At 43.5% G+C, this 18,473-nt stretch overlaps 1 protein-coding gene across 1 annotated transcript in view; it reads left to right on the top strand.

The window, feature by feature from the left end:
- The window catches only part of SPTA1 (spectrin alpha, erythrocytic 1), a 62,682-nt gene extending 47,252 nt beyond the window's left edge, over positions 1–15,430 (top strand). Inside the window, exons 39-51 of the mRNA XM_055334029.1 lie at positions 1,028–1,130; positions 1,821–1,988; positions 2,558–2,634; positions 5,406–5,615; positions 7,772–8,068; positions 8,906–9,018; positions 10,381–10,398; positions 10,886–10,937; positions 12,261–12,448; positions 13,315–13,368; positions 13,790–13,936; positions 14,579–14,723; positions 15,259–15,430. Of these exons, the coding sequence (XP_055190004.1) occupies positions 1,028–1,130; positions 1,821–1,988; positions 2,558–2,634; positions 5,406–5,615; positions 7,772–8,068; positions 8,906–9,018; positions 10,381–10,398; positions 10,886–10,937; positions 12,261–12,448; positions 13,315–13,368; positions 13,790–13,936; positions 14,579–14,723; positions 15,259–15,384 (1,698 nt within the window). The 3' untranslated portion in view covers positions 15,385–15,430. The remainder of the gene's footprint in view (positions 1–1,027; positions 1,131–1,820; positions 1,989–2,557; positions 2,635–5,405; positions 5,616–7,771; positions 8,069–8,905; positions 9,019–10,380; positions 10,399–10,885; positions 10,938–12,260; positions 12,449–13,314; positions 13,369–13,789; positions 13,937–14,578; positions 14,724–15,258) is intronic.
- The last annotated feature ends 3,043 nt before the right edge of the window (positions 15,431–18,473 follow it).

Raw genomic sequence — 18,473 nt, 5'->3', positions numbered from 1 at the left:
CAGTCATACAAGATCATGTAGCTCACCTTGTATTTAAAGAAACAACCATCTTATTTTAATGCCCAAGAAACCATGTATGGAAACCATGTATCAGAAATTCTTTTATTTTCAAAATGTGGTGGTTAAAAGTCTGGTAGTCACACAAAACCTCTTTCTTCCTTTGGCCTGGTTAGTATGTGATGTAGAAGGAAAAGTGGATGGGGTGCCTTTGTGACAAGGTGAGGCAAAGGCAGCAGAGAAAGCCCAGGCTTTCTTGAGGATGGGGGGTGACGGGCAGAGCTGGCTGGTCTGGACAACACTCAGGAGAATACAGAAAAGGAGGAGACACAAAACTCCCGGACTTCGTCTTGACTCCATTCTCCATCCTTCCAGTAGCAGGTAGACACAGAAAAAGTTGAGAGCGAGATTCAAGACAGCTCAATGTTCTCTTCAGCTGCCTTTGGGTCAGTTCTTTTGGTTTGTTTGTTTTGTTTTTAAGATTTTATTTATTTGAGAAAAAGCAAGAGAGAGAGAAAGAGCATGAGCAGGAGGGCAGGGACAGAGGGAGAAGCAGACTCCCTGCTGAGCAGGAACAGGACTCAGGTTTCGGTCCCAGAACTCTGGGAGGCAGACACTTAACCGACTGAGCCACCCAGGTGCCCCTAGCTCAATTCTGAGTGTAATTATCTTTCCATTGGGCATAACATTTGATGGAATTATATAAATTTCAAAATAGAGGAATCCTTATATTACCTTGACCAAACACTCTCGTTCCAAAGTCCAAAAACGCGTAAGTTCACAGAATAAGTTAGAAAGACTATCACTATATTCCTTTGCCTCCTTCTTTTCTGGTAAGATTGCCCTTTTTGGTGAGTAAAGAGCCTTGGGAGAAGCATTGAGTGGCATTATGCAGGAGGTGGACACGCCTCTACTCCAGCAGCGTAGCTGAATCATCCCTGTGGGTAGTAGTGTCAATGGGAGTCAGAATGTGGATGGGATAGATTGTCCAGGCTTGGATGTGTTGATTCTCACTGACTCATTCATACAGAGCTTGCTAAAGAAGCATGAAGCGTTGGAAAATGACTTTGCTGTCCATGAGACCCGAGTGCAAGGTATATGTGCTCAAGGAGAAGACATCTTGAATGAGGTGAGCAACTCGGGGATTCCAGGCCAAGCTCATTTTCCAAAAGGGATTGGTCCAAATACAGAATCATAAGCAGTGCTAAATCACACTGAATTTTAATAATTTCTGCCTAAGCTGCCTTGTTTTTGCTCTGAGCAAGTAATTACCTATTCAGTCGCTGCTTTTTGTAAATTATTTTTTTCAAGTTCTTGTAGGGATACCTCTCAGATGTCCTTCAATCCTTTCTTGACCCTCCTACTCATTGTATGCAGGACATGGCATTTATAAAGGTCTTATGACATGCTTTGGTTGTAGAGTGTTGCAAAAATGTGAAGAAGTTTCTTCATATGCCTGTAGGGAGAGGACCAGACTGAAACTTCTTTGTGACTTGAGAATCATTTTTTTATTTAAGTGCTTGTTTTTACAAACCCTCACTGGTCTAAGTGCTATACAAAGAACCTTGGACAGAGGGGACTCCAACTAAAAAGGCCACAATAATGTGGACAAAGACAAGTAGATGCTTGTCCCAAATGCTAGAGTGGAAATAACCATCCTGGGCATGGAGGAAAAATATGGTAAGTGCACTAGACCCAGAGGACAGTAGTTATGTATTTGGAATGAGAGACATGGCACCTTTTTATCATGTTAAAGAATTCCAGCTTCTAGCCCTAGACATCCACCCACGTATCTGTCCCTCCTCTCCCCTCCACCTTGGTGTCGCAGGAGAAAAGTCAGCAGAAGGAGAAGATTTCTGCCAAGATAGAGTCTCTGAAAGAAAAGATCCCTTCTCTGTCCAGGGCAATAGATGCTTGGAAGTTGCAACTGGAAGATGATTACGCCTTTCAGCAGTTTAACTGGAAGGCTGACGTGGTGGAGGCCTGGATAGGTATGACGTGTGAGGGCCAGGGTCCTTGGGTGTCAGAAATGCTGGTAAATTCCATGGATAGAAAGGCTCTGGGCTTTCCTCACTTCCCATGGGAAGAGAGATACTCCGTCCTCACCCACTCCTACCTTTTCTGGACACAATTACACTCTCATGTGCACACCTGCCCCAGAAAGCTTGCTGATGGGTGACTGAGGACCAGAATTCCAGAAAACACATTTTTGAGGAACTGGTGATTTCATGTTTAGTATTCAGAAGGACAGAACCATGGCAAAACATTCTAAAATACAGTGTGTTTGATCACTCGCAATTTATGTCTAATCTGCACTTTCCCTTTGGTTTTCAAAACACACAGAGGTTCCCTTGGCCCTAGCTCTGTTCCCGTCACTGCTATGCTACAAAGTCCAGAGAAACCATCCATCCATCCCCGCTGCTCCCATATTCCAATAAATGATCCATTCCCAGAGTCAGGACACTCTCATAGGACTTAGAGTAAATATTTCTTTTCTCCTCAGCAAGGCCAACTCAAGAGCAACTACCTTCCCCTCTAATCAATCCCCTTTGCTCTCTAGCTGAGAAGGAAGCAAGCCTGAAGACCAACGGCAATAGTACAGACCTCGCCACCTCCCTCACCCTCCTGGCAAAGCAGGTGAGAACAGGGCAGCTCCTGGCCCACATTCATGAAGCTGAACATTAGGATTATGCCATTCCCCGATTCTGTGGTTATTATCTGTAGGCTCTGATGTATCACTTTCATTTTTAAAAAATTTTTCTTTATTATATCTTTATATTATATTCCATTAATATCTTTTTATATCTTTATCATTTTATTTTACTCTCTCTGGGGTTAACTTATCTTTTTAAAACATTTCATGAGGTGGTTATTTAGATCACCAAATATTTGGCCATTCTGCTTCTCTAGCATCTTCATGTAAGGATATAAATTTCCCTCTAAGCAGAGCTTTACCTGCACCTCATAATTTCATATGTGACTTCTGCTATTATCACTCAGTTAAAATGTTTCTGTTATTTCTAATTTCTGGTTTAACCCACTGGTTATTCCATAGTGTATTTTGCTAAATTTCTAAATGTTTGGGAATTTTCTTATTATCTTTTTTGGCATTTATAGCTAGTTTAATTCCACTTTGTTTTAAAAACACATTCTATATTATTCTAGAAGCTTGATTTACATCCACCAAATGGTCCATTTTGGTAAATAGTCTATGTACAGTTGAAAAGGATGTGTATTTTACAGTGGTTTATATTGCCTGCCAGATACTGGTTGTTAATCATGTTATTTAAATACTTTGTTATTTTTATATATTTTGAAGCTAGGTTTAAAGTTGTGTTGACATTTACAATTATAAATCACCTTGATGAATTGATACTTTTAATCATGAATTTTTTTTTCTAATAATAATCCTTGGTTTAAAGTTTTCTTTTTCATGTACTAGAGAACTAGGCTTTTTGTTTTGTTTTGTGTTTGAAGTGTATATCTATTTCCATCCTTTGGTTGTTTTTTTTTCTTTTTTTACATTTATGTCTTTATATTTTATTTCTTTGTTGCTGATTTGATACACTTATATGCTGCAAAATGATTACCATTGTAGCACTAGCTGACACCTCCATTCCATCACGTAATTACTACTTCTTTTTTGTGGTGAGAACATTTCAAATCTATTTTCTTAACAAGTTTCAAGTATATAATACTTACTGTTCTATTAGCCGTATATTAGATTCTCAGAACTAGCCATTCTTTTAGTCGGAAGTTTCTATCCTTTGACCAATATCTCCTCATTTCCCCCACTCTCCAGCCCTTGGCAACCACCCATCTCCTCTGTTTCTCTAAGTTTGGCTCTTCTAGATTCCACTTGCGAGTGATATCAAATAGCATTTGTCCTTCTCTGTCTGACTTACTTCATTTAATGTAGGCTCTCAAATTTCATGCAAATTGTCATAAATGGCAGGATTTCCTCCCATCTCATGGTTGAATAATGTTCCATTTTACACACACACATACACACGCACATCACATTTTTGTCATCTGGTCATTTGTTGATAGACACTCAGGTTGTTTCCATATCTAGACTAATGTGAATGATGTTGCAATGAACATGGACGTGTGGAGTGTCTTTATATTTTAGATGTGTCTCCTAAAATCTCACAGAGTTGACTGTTGTTTAGTTATCAAATTTGATCATTTTACTGGAATAGTGAGTTCATTTACATTTAAAGTAGCGTAACTCATGAATTTTGATTGAGTTATAATTTAACACTTCCATCCCTCATCCAACCCCTACTGTTTGGCCAGGGACTGAAATAATTCAAGACATAATTTTTTTTTTGACTTGCCTTTTTCAATTAGCTCTTACTACTAGGGCCTTTTATGGGTCCAATTGAATCCCTTTCACTGAGGCTAGTCCTCTTTGTGTCCTCAACTCAGCGGTGTAAGACTATTGAGGAGGCTGCTTAGCATATTTGACTCTTTGTTACTGTTTTTCTGCTTGGCTTCTGGGACTCCCGTCTTTTACAGTTTAGGGAGCTGTAGATGCCATGAAGGAAAACAGGCAGAAGGTTGAACCAGCTTTTCTGCAGTGCTTATTCCATAGCTGCTCAAGTCCTGGCTACCTGGTTCCCCAGAAACTGTCTCTTTAGTTTCATGAGATTATCAAGAGCTCTGAGCAGCTGCCTTTCCCTCAGTTGCTTGGCCTGTGTGGTCCACACATCCCAGGGAAGTAATATCCAGAAAATATTACTCTGAATTTACTACTACTTCATCTCTCTAGAGTTTTGATTCCTTGAGGTATAGTTTCCCGAGTTGCATTCTGATCTCTTTCAAACAGCTGATGTTTTGTACTTTTATCCAGCAATTAAAGTTGTTCTCATAGGAAGAACTGGTTAAATACAAGCCACCCTGTTAAAGCTGGAAGTGTAGTACCCAGAATTTGTGATTTTGATATCGACACCACACACACGCAAATGACTGTGCAACTGACCCCTGTAAGAGGTCTGTTGTCAGTGTGTGTACTTTCAAGATCTCTAGTAGTGTACTGCTTCTAATCAGAAAACAAAATCTAACAGGGTATGTACAGGAGTCTTAGGATGTGAGCTGTAGGAAGCATTTAGTTTTGACTCAAAAAAAGGAGATCATATTGTGCTCCAATATTCCCTTAGTATTAATTTTATACCTAACCTATGCTCTGATTCCAAAACATGCATCTACCAGAACTTAGCCATAACTCCAACCACAAATGTTCACTTAAATCTCTAAGTTATGTTTCCTTTTGCTTGGTCCTCACTCTGATTCTTTCCTAGACCTTACCTTGTTCATAATAAAAATCTGGTGGAACCCAGGTGTTAATGGCCCCTGGGAATCTACGTTGTTTCTCTGTTCACAGCCTCTCTTTGGGTCTTTCCCAGGACACACTGGATGCCAGTCTGCAGAGCTTCCAGCAAGACAGACTGTCAAAGATAACTGACCTAAAGGACCAACTGGTGGCTGCTCAGCACAGCCAGACCAAAGCCATTGAGGAGCGCCATGATGCTCTGCTGAGGCGCTGGGAACTGCTGCTGGAGGCCTCTGCAGCCCACAGACAGAACTTGCTAGAGAAGCAGCTGCCCCTACAGAAGGTAAAAAAAATAAAATAAAAAATACAATTTTGAAAAAGTCATGATCAGGCTTCAATTATCTGTATATTAGTCATGGAATCCAGAAATAGTACTGGAACTACTGTTTGGATCGTCTGTAGACATTTGAGTGAGTGCATGAAAAAGATCAGGAAGGGATTCTTATTGAACAAGAAGTAATCAGGGTGTTTTTAGACTGATAAGAAGGGTTTTTTTTTAGGGAATTTGTCAGTTACCCAGCTGACTTGAGATGAAAGTCAGACACATCATAGAAGGACAAAAATGGTCCTAGCATATGGAAAAACTAAGCTGGCAGGCAGGAGGCAAGGCTTTCCTTACACTTTTCTCTAACCCAAATAAAAGGAGCACTTGACAAATAGAATTTGAATTCTCATCTTGTGTTCACCTTTCCTAGCTGGGAGACCTTGTACCTGTCACTTCATATCTCTGAACCTTGATTCCTCCATTAATGAAATAGGATCACATTACCACTGGCTTCTGCGTTATGACGACTAAGAGAGATAATGGATCTGAAAATGCAATGCAAACCACTAAGCTCTATATAGGCTTAAGTGATGAAAATGTTCTTTTTATTCGTGGCTGCTAAGGTATTGGATATTGATCATAAAAAATATCACTAATAGAAGGAAGTCAGGATGCTCAGTGAAATTACTGAGCATTCCTAGACTGTAAGAAATGTGGTACTGGGCAGCAAGTAAAGGTAGGCAGTTAGGGGAACTAGGAAACAAACACACAGATAAAAATTAGTCAGTCTGGACCCTTAGCTAATTACTCTACTGATGGGCTTGGTACTTACACAAATAAGTCTTAAGTGAAAAATTAAATCGATTTATGGGCAACTTTACACATATATGTATATATGCATTCAACATAGAAAGACACCTGGCATTCTGATTCCATTAGTCCTAATTTTCAAACTAACAAGAGTTTGTTATTTGATTTATTTTTATTGGAGTTCAATTTGCCAACATATAGCATACCACCCAGTGCTCATCCCATCAAGTGCCCCCCCTCAGTGCCCAGTCACCCCCACCCCCTGTCCGAGGTTTGTTATTTGAGTTCCTGATTGTAAAATCTGTGTAAAATACTCAGATGATCCAACAATGTAAAGTACTTTACAGGCTTTTGTGTCTTTCCCGTGTAGGGGCCAGTTCAGCTTTCTCTGTATTAGTCTATTTTAGCAGAGATTGCTGACGTGAGTACAAGGTAAGATGTAATGGTGTAATACCTTTGTAATCCCTCTTCCATTTGGGCCAGTTTTCTCCTCTTTAACCTCCAAATTTGGGGATGAAAACTCATTTTCACATTTGCCTCAGATAAATCTCTTGGGAAACACAAGCTACTGACCCTAAATCTATGATACATTTTAAATCTACAACTACTCTTGCTCACTTACTCTTTGGAACAATCTGTACCATTTCTCTTGTTCAGAAATCCAGACAATTCAGTCATTTGGAGCATCTGGATAACTCCAGATGGTAACGTAGGGCTAAGGGTACAGATTAGAGGTTGGGAACTAGGTTGAGGCCTGAACATGTCTTAGGAGGAAGGCAGGAAAAGAGCTCAGAGACAAAGAGACACCGGAGGGGCCTGGTCTGCAGGAGAGCAGAGGAGGGAAAGAAGCAGCAAACAGAGAATGAGAGAGACTGGCCCAACCCGTCAATGATCCGTGTAGTCAGTGATTCACGCCTTCATTCATTGAACGCCTGCTGTTGCATGTTTGCCGCGTGTCAGGAAAAATCAGGGCAGAGACTTTGAGATAAGAAATCGTGCAGGCTTATCACCGAAAACGGCTCTTGCTTGTTTTGGATTCTTGGTCCTAAAACAACTCTGGGACTCCTTCAGCCTCCTTATTTGTAGATAACGGAGGACTTGACTCATTTCGCACCGGGGCCAGGGCCCAGGCTGGCGCCTCACATGCACCTGCCTGCCCACTGAGTGCATGTGTTCGGTGGTTTGGTTTCAGTTCTGCTGTCTGGGAGAGCTGACCCTGAAAGTATTTGAGTATGGTTTTTGGGGGGGTTTAGGGGTTTTCTTTTTGTTATTGTCATATTTTGTATTTGTTGTTGTTTTATCCTGTTTTCTCTTTTGTGGAGGGGCTTTATCAGGAAAGACGGAGGTGACTTTTTTCTCTGCAGGCTGAGGAGCTGTTCATGGAATTTGCACACAAGGCTTCCGTTTTCAACCACTGGTGTGAGAACGCCAAGGAGGACCTGTCAGAGCCTGTGCACTGTGTCTCCCTGAATGAGGTCCGGCAGCTGCAGAAGGACCACGAGGCCTTCCTGGCCTCCTTGGCTGAAGCACAGTCTGACTTCAACCATTTGCTGGAGTTAGACCAGCAGATTAAGGCCTTAAATGTGCCTTCCAGCCCTTACACCTGGTTAACAATGGAGGTGCTAGAGAAGTTCTGGAAGCACCTATCTGAGGTCATCAAGGTAAAAGCACATGGCAGAGACTTACTTTCACTCTGGTGAGCGTGACTGCCTAATTTATTATAGAAGTTGGGGGAGGGGGGGACTTTTGAGAAAGAAACGACACAATTAATAATGACGCCGGGACAGCAGTCCTGAACGGCAACCGTCTAAGGAAATTTTGAAAATACGTTCACAGTGGGTGTAGCCCTACGCCCCAGGGTTCAGACACTCTCCTGCCTCTGGGTGTGAGCAGTGAACCGGGGAAGCAAACACAGGCTCCAGGAGGTGTTTCCAAACATGGGATGTGAAAGTTCATGAGGTTCATATGTATGTTCACAGCCTATAGATTGCCCCCCACCCCAGGCACTCCTTATTTTATACATAACTCCAAAGTGCCTTTTTTATATGCTTGTGTATCATTTTCATCTGTCTATAAAGATATTCATCATAGAAACTATGGAAAACATTAAAAAACAAAGAAAAGTTTTACCAAAATATCGCCAATTTTAAATGGCAACTCTTGTTACTACTTTTCCCTTTATGGCCACTTTTATGTTCACTTAAATGAAGTTTTCACCCAGAAAAAAAAATGAGAGGAGGGATGATTTGCCTTTAGTATTAGCGTATTTGCCACTGGGCTTGGTCTTAGAGACACCTGCAAGTACTCATGGGGCGGGGCGTGAGGGAGCTTCCTTCCCCTTTGGAGGCCAGGAGGAAACACGAGCTCGGAGCACATGCTTCCGGAAGACACTTAGTTTGAGGGGAGGGCAGGTGTTCAGCTGAGCCTAGGAACCAGCTATTTTACTGCAAAGACAGGTCTTCAATGTTCACGCCACTGTCTGTGATGTGGGGCTTTAGGAGCGGGAGCAGGAGCTACAAAAGGAGGAGGAGAGACAGGTCAAGAACTTTGAGATGTGCCAGGAGTTTGAGCAGAATGCCAGCGCCTTCCTTCAGTGGATCTTGGAGACCAGGTGCGCAGCGCTGCCTCTAAAGCCATCATCCCTGCGTCGCCACAGGGATGAAATCCATATCTGAGGGGAGCGGGAGGGGGTCCTGCAGCAGTTATGCTGTTCCAAAATCACCAAATCCTATCTGTCCATTTCATTGGGAATTGATGTCTTTCTAAATCAGTCCTTGCAAAATCAAGAAACAAGAACACAATGCCACTGCCCATTGTGTACACTTCCATACTCTCTCCTAGACACTCTCATTTTTTTTCATTTTGACTGTACTTAAAGTCTAAAATGATACAGTCCCTTATGTCTACACTCTACAAAGTGCTTCCACACCCACTACCTCCCTTAACCCCCAGAGCGACCTTGAAAAGTGTACAGAGCGGGTCTGATTAGCTCTGCCTCCGAGTGCGGAAGGAAGTTCAGTGGACCACCGGAGTTGCTCAAGGTCACAAAGGATTTCATTGGCATGACCAAAGGCAGAGCCTGCCGAGAGCACCTGCTATGAAGCTCTGGTGCTGCCTGACATACAACTGTGGTGAGAGTCAGTGAGATACTACGTGCTGGTTGCTCTTATCAAAGGCGGAATGTCTTATACGTGAAAATAGCATTTGTTGCATCTTCTGGGGCAAATGACCTGGAAAAGAAGAGATGTTGAGAGTTGTAATACATTAGAACAACTGTCAAAGCCGGTAGGCCCCATCCAGTAGGTGGGTCAGGAATGCGGAGTTTTGAGAGTGAAAGCGGTGGTTTAGACCATCTGTGATACATATACTGTTTCTACAAACTCAACAAGGAGAAACCAGGTGATGAGCAAGAGGAAATCCTGTGTCACAGCTAAAAGTCATCTGCCAGGGATCCCTGGGTGGCGCAGTGGTTTGGCGCCTGCCTTTGGCCCGGGGCGCGATCCTTGAGACCCGGGATCGAATCCCATGTCGGGCTCCCGGTGTATGGAGCCTGCTTCTCCCTCTGCCTGTGTCTCTGCCTCTCTCTCTGTCTCTCTGTCTCTCTCTCTCTCTCTGTGACTATCATAAACAAATAAAAAAAATTAAAAATAAATAAATAAATAAAAGTCATCCGGCAGAAAGCAGAGGAAGCACAGTTCATCCTCCTCTGCCCCGGGTTTTGTCCCCCATCCTCTGGCAGCATGCCCAGCACTGAGTACGTCACGTGACTCCTGAGCTCCTCATCCTAAGACAGAGCTTCTCAGGGAGGGAGGGATGCTGGGAGCAGGGGCAAAACTCGTTCCTGTCAGATTTAGAATATTTCATAAATCTGAGGAAAGAAGATCATTGAAGGAATTTGTGTTAACTTGTGCTTTCTCTCTCTCTCTTTTTTTTTTTCTCTTTTCTGATTCCTGTTCCGGACTCCCATGTCCAGGGCTTATTTTCTGGACGGGTCAGTATTTTACGTTATGTTTGTTTTGTTATATTGTTCTCGAAGACGAATAATAAGGAGGGTTTAGCACCGAGGCATCTTTCATCATCATCTCCCTCACCATCAGGTTGAGATGGTGCCCAAATGGATGGTGCGGGGTGGAAAGAGGAGCGCAGGCCGTATCAGCCTGCCTTCAGCCCACTAGAGGGAGTCATGTCCTCATTAGATGGCGGGTATGTTTGAGAGGAAGAACCCGGAGGAAGGTGTAGAAGCCTTCTCCCAGACACAGAAGGACCAGGGCCGACCTTCCTTCTCTTCTCATCTGTCTAGCAACCTACCAATTGGCAGAAGGGTTCGGTCTCGTGAAAATCCGGTGTGAAAATTCATTTCAGAGAGGCCGTATAATAGACGTACAAGTAGAGAAATGTAGGGTGTCAGAATTGGTGAGTCTGGGTGGAATACTGACCTCTGATGCTATGAAAAACATTTCCCTCTCATTCTTAACTAGGTCTTTGCTCAAAGAAACAGGAACTCTGGAATCCCAGTTGGAAGCAAATAAAGTAAGTGATGTTTGCTTAGCTGAGGATGGTGTCAGAATTACGAAGAGTGCGAGGAAGACCACGTAAAGGCAACCCTAAGAGTACTTTTAGGCAAACTCCTTGGCCTTGAGGTCAAGAACGTAAGAGTCTAGTCCCAACCCTGCCAGCAATTCGCATTCTAGCCATTAGCTGCTGCTTCACTAGCATGGACATCAGTGTAGCTCAGTCACATTAATTTCCATGTCTCTACAATGGAGTTCATTAATTCCCTGCATCACAGAGTCGCTGCAAGACACTAAGAAAACAGACGCAAAAGCTATCATCATTTGACATGATAATATAATTAAATCCAGATGGTCTCTCAAGAGCTGAGCGTAGCAATGGGCTGGAACAGTGTTTCTTAACCTTATTTTCTATTGTCCCACCTCGAGAACATTTAATTAATTAAATCCAATTCCTCCCTAATGAAAGAACTTCAGTAATAAAGAGTAAGATGTTGTCAGGTAGGACCGATCTCTGGAGGGCCGCAAGCTATTGTACCATGTAAGGTATTTAGTATTTCCACCCATCCCCCTCCTCGGAACCCATTCACTCCTCCCCTACTCGGGACAATTACTTCCCTGTTGAGAAAGCATGACCTGCATGCAGGCGATGGGCAGCGGATGTGCCTGGACAACAGGTGCATCCTGGGGAAGTCCGTCTGCGTGGCTGCAGGGGAGTTGGCAGCAGTTCAGCCACAATCCCCAGAGCAGATAACCTATGGTGCAGATCCCTGGGAGCGGGCCACACAGGCATGCTGGGAATGCTCCTCCCCTCTTCCCACAGCATATAACTACTAGCTCTTGGGGCACCTGGGGGCTCAGTGGCTGAGCATCTGCCTTCGGCTCAGGGCGTGACCCCGGGGTCCTGGAATGAGTCCTACATTGGGCTCCCCGCAGGGAGTCTGCTTCTCCCTCTGCCTGTGTCTCTGTCCCTGTCTCTGTGTCTCTCATGAATAAATAAATAAGATCATGTATATCTATATCTATCTACAGATATATATATATATATATATATATATATATATATATATATATATTACAAGCTCTTAGGTTTATATATTACAGATGACCAGAATGGCAGGGGTCACATCACCTAACCTTCCCACCATCACATAAACGAGGAATACAGAAGCGGATTTCCTGAACAGTTCCTTTTACCCAGAGGACAGGACGAGTCCCGAGAATAATTTAAAAGGAGCAATTAGGAGAGACCCAACCTCCTCAGCTCCTAATCTCCTCTATCATCCCTTGGTTTGGAGCTGGTACCCTGCGTGACTGCTCCTCTCCTTCTTGTCTCTTCTAGCGGAAGCAGAAGGAGATCCAGGGCATGAAGCGCCAGCTGACCAAAATTGAGGATCTGGGAGACAGCTTGGAAGAGGCTCTGGTCCTGGACATCAAGTACAGCACTATTGGGCTGGCCCAGCAGTGGGACCAACTCCACCAGCTGGGGATGCGGATGCAGCACAACCTGGAACAGCAGATCCAAGCCAAGTACTGTGGACCCATGACCAGGGCTGGGCAGGGTGTGGGTAGTAGCAGGTGTCAGAACTTAGCCCCAGGGGCTAGAGTTTGGGGTATTAGATGAAAGAGCTGCTTCAGAGATATCATCACCTCCAGAATCAAAACTCTCTTTCTCTCTCCTGTCCCACAGAATATTTCTTTTTATATGGGAGTCTATTTTGAAACAGGAGATCGTGCTGCCATCCCCTTGAAGCTACTCCTCACCCAGTATTCAGAGTCCCTTCACCATCTTATATGATCTCTCTGAGGAGCAATCCCTTTTGTAAAAGTCCATCTCAAATGTCTAGACTGCAAGAAATATTCAAGGTGTAGAGCCAGAAGAGCAGAACTCGCTTGTTTGTTTGGTTTTTTTTCTAAATATATTAATTAAATCAAAATAGCTTTAGGTCTCGGTAATAATGGCAGCATTATTGTCTAGATCAGGGATTGGCAAACTTTTCCTATAAAAAGAGTGATCATTAATGTGTCAGGTGTGCTGAGTCATGTGGTCTCTGTTGTAACTATTCACTCCACTGTCATAGAGAGAACAGGCTGTTGACAGCCCACAAATTCATGAACATGTCTATGTTTCAATAAAATTCTATTTATGGACACTGGAACTTGAATTTCATGCAATTTTTATGTTTAATGAAACACTTCCTCGTTTGAGGTAGCTCATTAAACTGTACAAAAGCAATGGCAGACAACATTTGGCCCATGGGCTATCGTTTGCCAACCCCTGAACTGGATGACCTGAGTAGCATAATAACCACTAACATCCCTCTACATTCCACATTGTGTGTCTTCTGCTATTTTTCTGTTTGATTTCATGAGCTAATTCATGTTTTTCTTTTCAGAGACACCATAGGTGTGAGTGAAGAGGCTCTGAAGGAGTTTAGCACAACCTATAAGTGAGTTTAACCTCATAGTTGATCAGCTCCTTGTTTTCCAACCCATTTGGAATGAATCTCCAAATAACTGATTTTTTCCCCCTCACTGTTGGTGTGGTAGGATCTTGAATGAAGATCTAGATGTGTTAATTAACTTCAAGTCATGACTTTTACTATGTCTGTGAGATGCCTGGACTTCAGAAAATACATGCTCTCATTTTATTGGCAATATATTGGCAATTTATTGGCAAAATGCTCAACATTTTATTGCCTTTGCTCTATTCACTGGGTTAAAAATCTTTCAGAAACACAGGCAAGTTCCTCACTCAGTTTTCTGATGACCTGTGGACATGTTAAAGTCTCAGCTGATCCAAAAAGAACTGTTCTTCTCTGTTCTAACCTGGTTCTCTATTGAACTTGACAAAATATTTTTGTTCTTCAGACATTTTGATGAGAATCTGACAGGCCGCTTGAGCCACAAAGACTTCCGATCCTGCCTGAGGGGGCTCAATTATTACTTGCCTATGGTGGAGGAGGATGAACCTGAGCCCAAGTTTGAGAAGTTCCTAGATGCTGTTGATCCAGGAAGGTAGGAAGAAGACCAAACATGAGACCACAGTAGGGAATGGGGTCTAGAGAAATGAGCAGAGATTGAAATGATCCATGAAACAGGTAACTAACTCATCTTGAGAACAGGAAGATAGACCAGCAGATGTGAATTGGGCCCTCATGGGATTAGCTCAGAAGCTCATGGCACTGTTCCAACTCTGGCACAGGCTCTAGTAATCTGCCCAATTCCTGATTTCTGTTTGATCTTTGAATCTCTGCTCATTCTGAAAAAGGACCTCGATAGAAGAATCCTGCCATGTGTATAAGGTTCTAAGGTCCTGGATGATTTGGAGGACGACCGGTGGGGGTGAGGTTGTTTGCTTGTCGGGTGGAGTACAGTCTTGGAGGGATCCCTTCACTGTTGGGGACTGATTCTTTCTAATGCCAAGGATGAGAAGACCAGAAATAGAGGTCTTCAACTCAATTTGAAAAGCTTGAAGTGCCTGGGAAGGGGTGCTGATCGAGACTCCCAGACTGGAGAGTCCAGCCGGAGGGCTCTCGTGGGTGTGGAGGCTGGGGCTTGGGAGGCAGCATTTACTTAGCCGCAAGGGTGAGAGGCATTGGGGCCAAAAGAGAGGTCACAGCCCACAGTCTCAAGGAGGGGAGCCCATTTCTCCCACAGGAAGGGCTATGTCTCACTGGAGGACTACACCTCGTTCCTGATCGACAAGGAGTCAGAGAACATCAAGTCCAGCGATGAAATAGAGAATGCTTTCCAAGCCCTGGCAGAGGGCAAGGCCTATATTACCAAAGAGGACATGAAGCAGGTCAGATTCCGGTTGCGTCCACTGTCACTCTGCTCCCATGGCAATCCAAGCATGCTTCTCTTGGGCCTGACAGTCTACCATTAACAACTACCCTCTTCCACCCACTTTTTTTTTTGTTGTTGTTTTTGGCTCAGACATTGTCCTGCACAAGTTACCACTTGCTTTGCTCACCACTTCAGTTTATGTTGTCCCAGCATGAAAATTACAGTCATTCTCTCATGATTATAAGGGTCAATTCCAAACCCAAAACTCAGTTTTTAAGGCTATCTCTTTAATAACCCAAATTTAGGAAATGGGATAAAGTGTGTAGTCAAAATGAGATGAGACTCCAAAGGTAAGGGCTCAGTTGAAAAGATGAGCTGGTCTTACTCATTAGACATTACAGATTCCTGAGAAGGTCCGCAGTAGGAACAGGGCTGGCTGCTGTTTCTCTGTCTTTCTGCCCCCTGGGTCCTGGGTATGGGGCCTATTGCCAGCCCCAAGGAGCCAGCTATTTTTAATCCCTATATTTTTATCTCTTTCCTTTTTGTTTCAGGCCCTAACCCCAGAACAAGTGCAGTTCTGTGCCTCCCATATGCAGCAGTACGAGGACCCACGAGGCCGAAGCCACCTCGCTGGCTATGACTATGTGGGTTTCACCAATTCGTTCTTTGGCAACTGATAAGCAGTTTTTCCCGAATCATAGAAACTCTTGGTGTGGTGGGAAGTACTGGGGGAGGAAGAAAACAGGCAAGTATGGGGAGGGGGAGATAGTTGTGTGTGTGTGTGTGTGTGTGTGTGTGTGTGTTAGAGCATTTGGAAACGTCTCAGGTTTGGGGGATAATAAGGCATTCACTGAGCTAGGGGAGAGGAAGCATCACAGGCTTATTTTGTATGAACCCCCTACTCAGGGACCAAAGTCTCAATTTTTTATTTGTCAGGTTCTACGCATCTATATTACTTTGTTTTGTTTTGATTTTGAAATAAAATATTTCCTTTTAAAAAAAAGTTCATTTGTTTGAGTATTTCTTTTTAATAGGGCAACATGAAATCAAATGTTACTGTATTTCTGAGAACCGTACTGTCCTCTAAACACGGGCAGCTAATTACACTGCAAACGAGAGCCATGGCAGGAAGGATAAAGTCCAAGACGAGTTACAAAGAGTTTCTCTTGAGTTTTGGAATGCAGACAAATCCTTACATTTGAAAATGAAGGTATTTAACGTTCTGGAGAACCCCAATATTTTAGTTCGTTTGTAGAAGAAGAAGAAGAAGAAGACCTGTGTTCTTCTCAATCTGTCCCTTCTCCATCCTTCTCCATTAGAGAGGATGTCATTACTCTCAGAATGCCAAGGTTCTGGCGGAGCAGGGCTTCCTTTTGTCTTCCATGTCCCCATATTTTTTCTTACATTTTAATGATAAAAAGAATATTTGTTTTGATTGACTTCTGCCTCATTTTAGACTAAGAGTCAGAATCATTTTAAAAATGAAGGGATTCCTGGGTGGCCCAGTGGTTTAGCGCCTGCCTTTGGCCCAGGGCGCGATCCTGGAGACCCTGGATCGAATCCCACGTCGGGCTCCCAGTACATGGAGCCTGCTTCTCCCTCTGCCTATGTCTCTGCCTCTCTCTGTGTGTGTGTGTGTGTGACTATCATAAATAAATAAAAATTTTTTAATTTTTTTTTTAAAAATGAAGAATTAAGAAGAAACAAGGAGAGGGGGTGCTGTCTCCAAAGAGTGTTCAGGCCAATGCTGACAATCTGTCTGGACTTGGAAAAAGTCCATGGTGTCATTTGCCGGCAAGAATCCTGCGGTCACTATCTCCGCCTTGTGTGGCAACGTTGGTATCCTGCGAGGTCGCCGCCACCAGGCCATGGATATTACCACCTGGTCTCAGCCCCATCGTTCCCACAAAGGGAAGGACAAATGCTGTCCCAGAAGCCGTTTAAATGAATTTTGGTTAAAACTACATCAATGGGGCAACAAATAGGGCAGCTGCAAGCGTTGCTGTCTAGAACCTTTGAACAATCCTCAATGGCTATGTTGTGTGCCCTGCTCTGGAGATTCTATATTAATCTTCACCTAAAGAGCCCTTTAAAACAGGTGCCGCTCTCGTTTCATTCTACGACTGAGAAATGGAGGCGCAGAAAGGCAAGAAGCTCACTCTAGGTCGCATGCCTAAAATGTGGCAAGACTTTGACCTCAGGAAATCAAACTCCAGAGTCTCCAATCTTAATAGGCTGTCAGAGGGCCAGGAGTTCGACCATATGTGGTCATGTTCACATTGGAGGGACCTCTGCTGTGTGTGTGTGTGTGTGCACACGCACCCCTGAAAGGATAGTTTGGTCCTTGCAAGCACATGGTCACTTCCCACCAAAGGAGGGAATTTGAATCACCTAGAAAGATTTTGTAAACTCTTTCTGCCTGTACCCACCCCAGATCACTTGTGGCTTGGTCTGTAGGGTTGGCTCCCAGGAACACCTGCTCTGAAACCCACCCCCACCGTGTGATTTTTACATCCTTCCAAACATAAGACTGTTATTACATTTGGAAGTCAGAAGGACCTTTGAGAATTGCTTAGCAATTCTTGGAACGTCGTTACCCACCAGGTCTCAGTGTGCATTTAAGGAATGTTATGCTAGATGGACTGAATGGATTCTGGAAATGAATCTGCTCAGACAGCCTCAGTGCAAAGGGGAGATTACACCCAGCCTGAATGGTGAAAAGGATCCTTTCTCTGAGACCCAGCCCCTTGTGGCCATCTGACCAACTTTCCTACCTCTCTCCAACCTGTTCTTTCCTCTGGGATCTGGCTTCCTTCCTCCCAAATTTAGTTTCCATGAAGCTCTAACTAGAGGCTGTGCTTCTTCCCTGAGAGCATGGAAAAATATGGATTCTCTGTAAGTTACTCTATAAGTTCTCTCTCTTAAATCATGCCCTGCTGCTCACTCATTGCTGAATTATGTGAATCCTGCATTTTCAAAAATCTCTTCTGTTCCCAGTCCCACTACGTATGTTCTGGGCTGCAGATATTTCTTTTTAGGACGATGGTAATGGATTCCTTACTGATCCCATTGCCTCTGTTTTCTCTCTGCTGAGATCTGTCCTCCTCTCTGCTGCTGGATCAACCCTCCAAAATCAGGTCCCTGATGCCACTCTGCTCTCTGCTCAGAGGTTTACTCTCCCACTGCCAAAGGGATCAAGTCTGAACCAAGGTATTGAAGCTGCTGTCTGCAAAGAAGTCTTCCCCCAACCTCACTTGGCATCGTTTGGGACACATTTTCAGTACCTCTGGACAACTCACCACACTCTGAAACAGGCTTAGGTTGCCTTGCCATTGAGGCTTCAGTTACTCTGTTCCCCCTTTCAGAATATACTTTCTCCCCATTTACTTCATTCAAAACTTACCCATCTGTTAGGAACAAATTCAAGTACCTTAGACACAAAGCCTCGGAGTCTCCACTGAGATTAACCTCTCCTTAAACTAAAAGCCAATATCACTTTGCTTAGCATGTTATCAATAAAATCAGCTGACATGTATTGGAAGATCATTATGATCCAGGTATTGTGCTAAATTCTTTGTACCTATGGTCCTGCTTAGTAAGCGGTGCAAAACTACAGGGATAACCACTTTACAGATGAGGAGATAGAGGCTGAGACAGACTGCTAACTCACCCAGCATCACACTGTAAGTTACAGGGCCTATATTCAAACTCCTACCTGGCAGCTGTGTAAATTCATTACACTTTTACTTGTCTCTAAGGACGTCTG

Source organism: Nyctereutes procyonoides, unplaced genomic scaffold (genome assembly GCF_905146905.1).
Source record: "Nyctereutes procyonoides isolate TBG_1078 unplaced genomic scaffold, NYPRO_anot_genome, whole genome shotgun sequence".
NCBI lineage: Eukaryota > Metazoa > Chordata > Mammalia > Carnivora > Canidae > Nyctereutes > Nyctereutes procyonoides.
The sequence above is the reverse complement of the archived record's forward strand: the minus strand, read 5'-3'. Positions and strand labels throughout refer to the sequence as shown.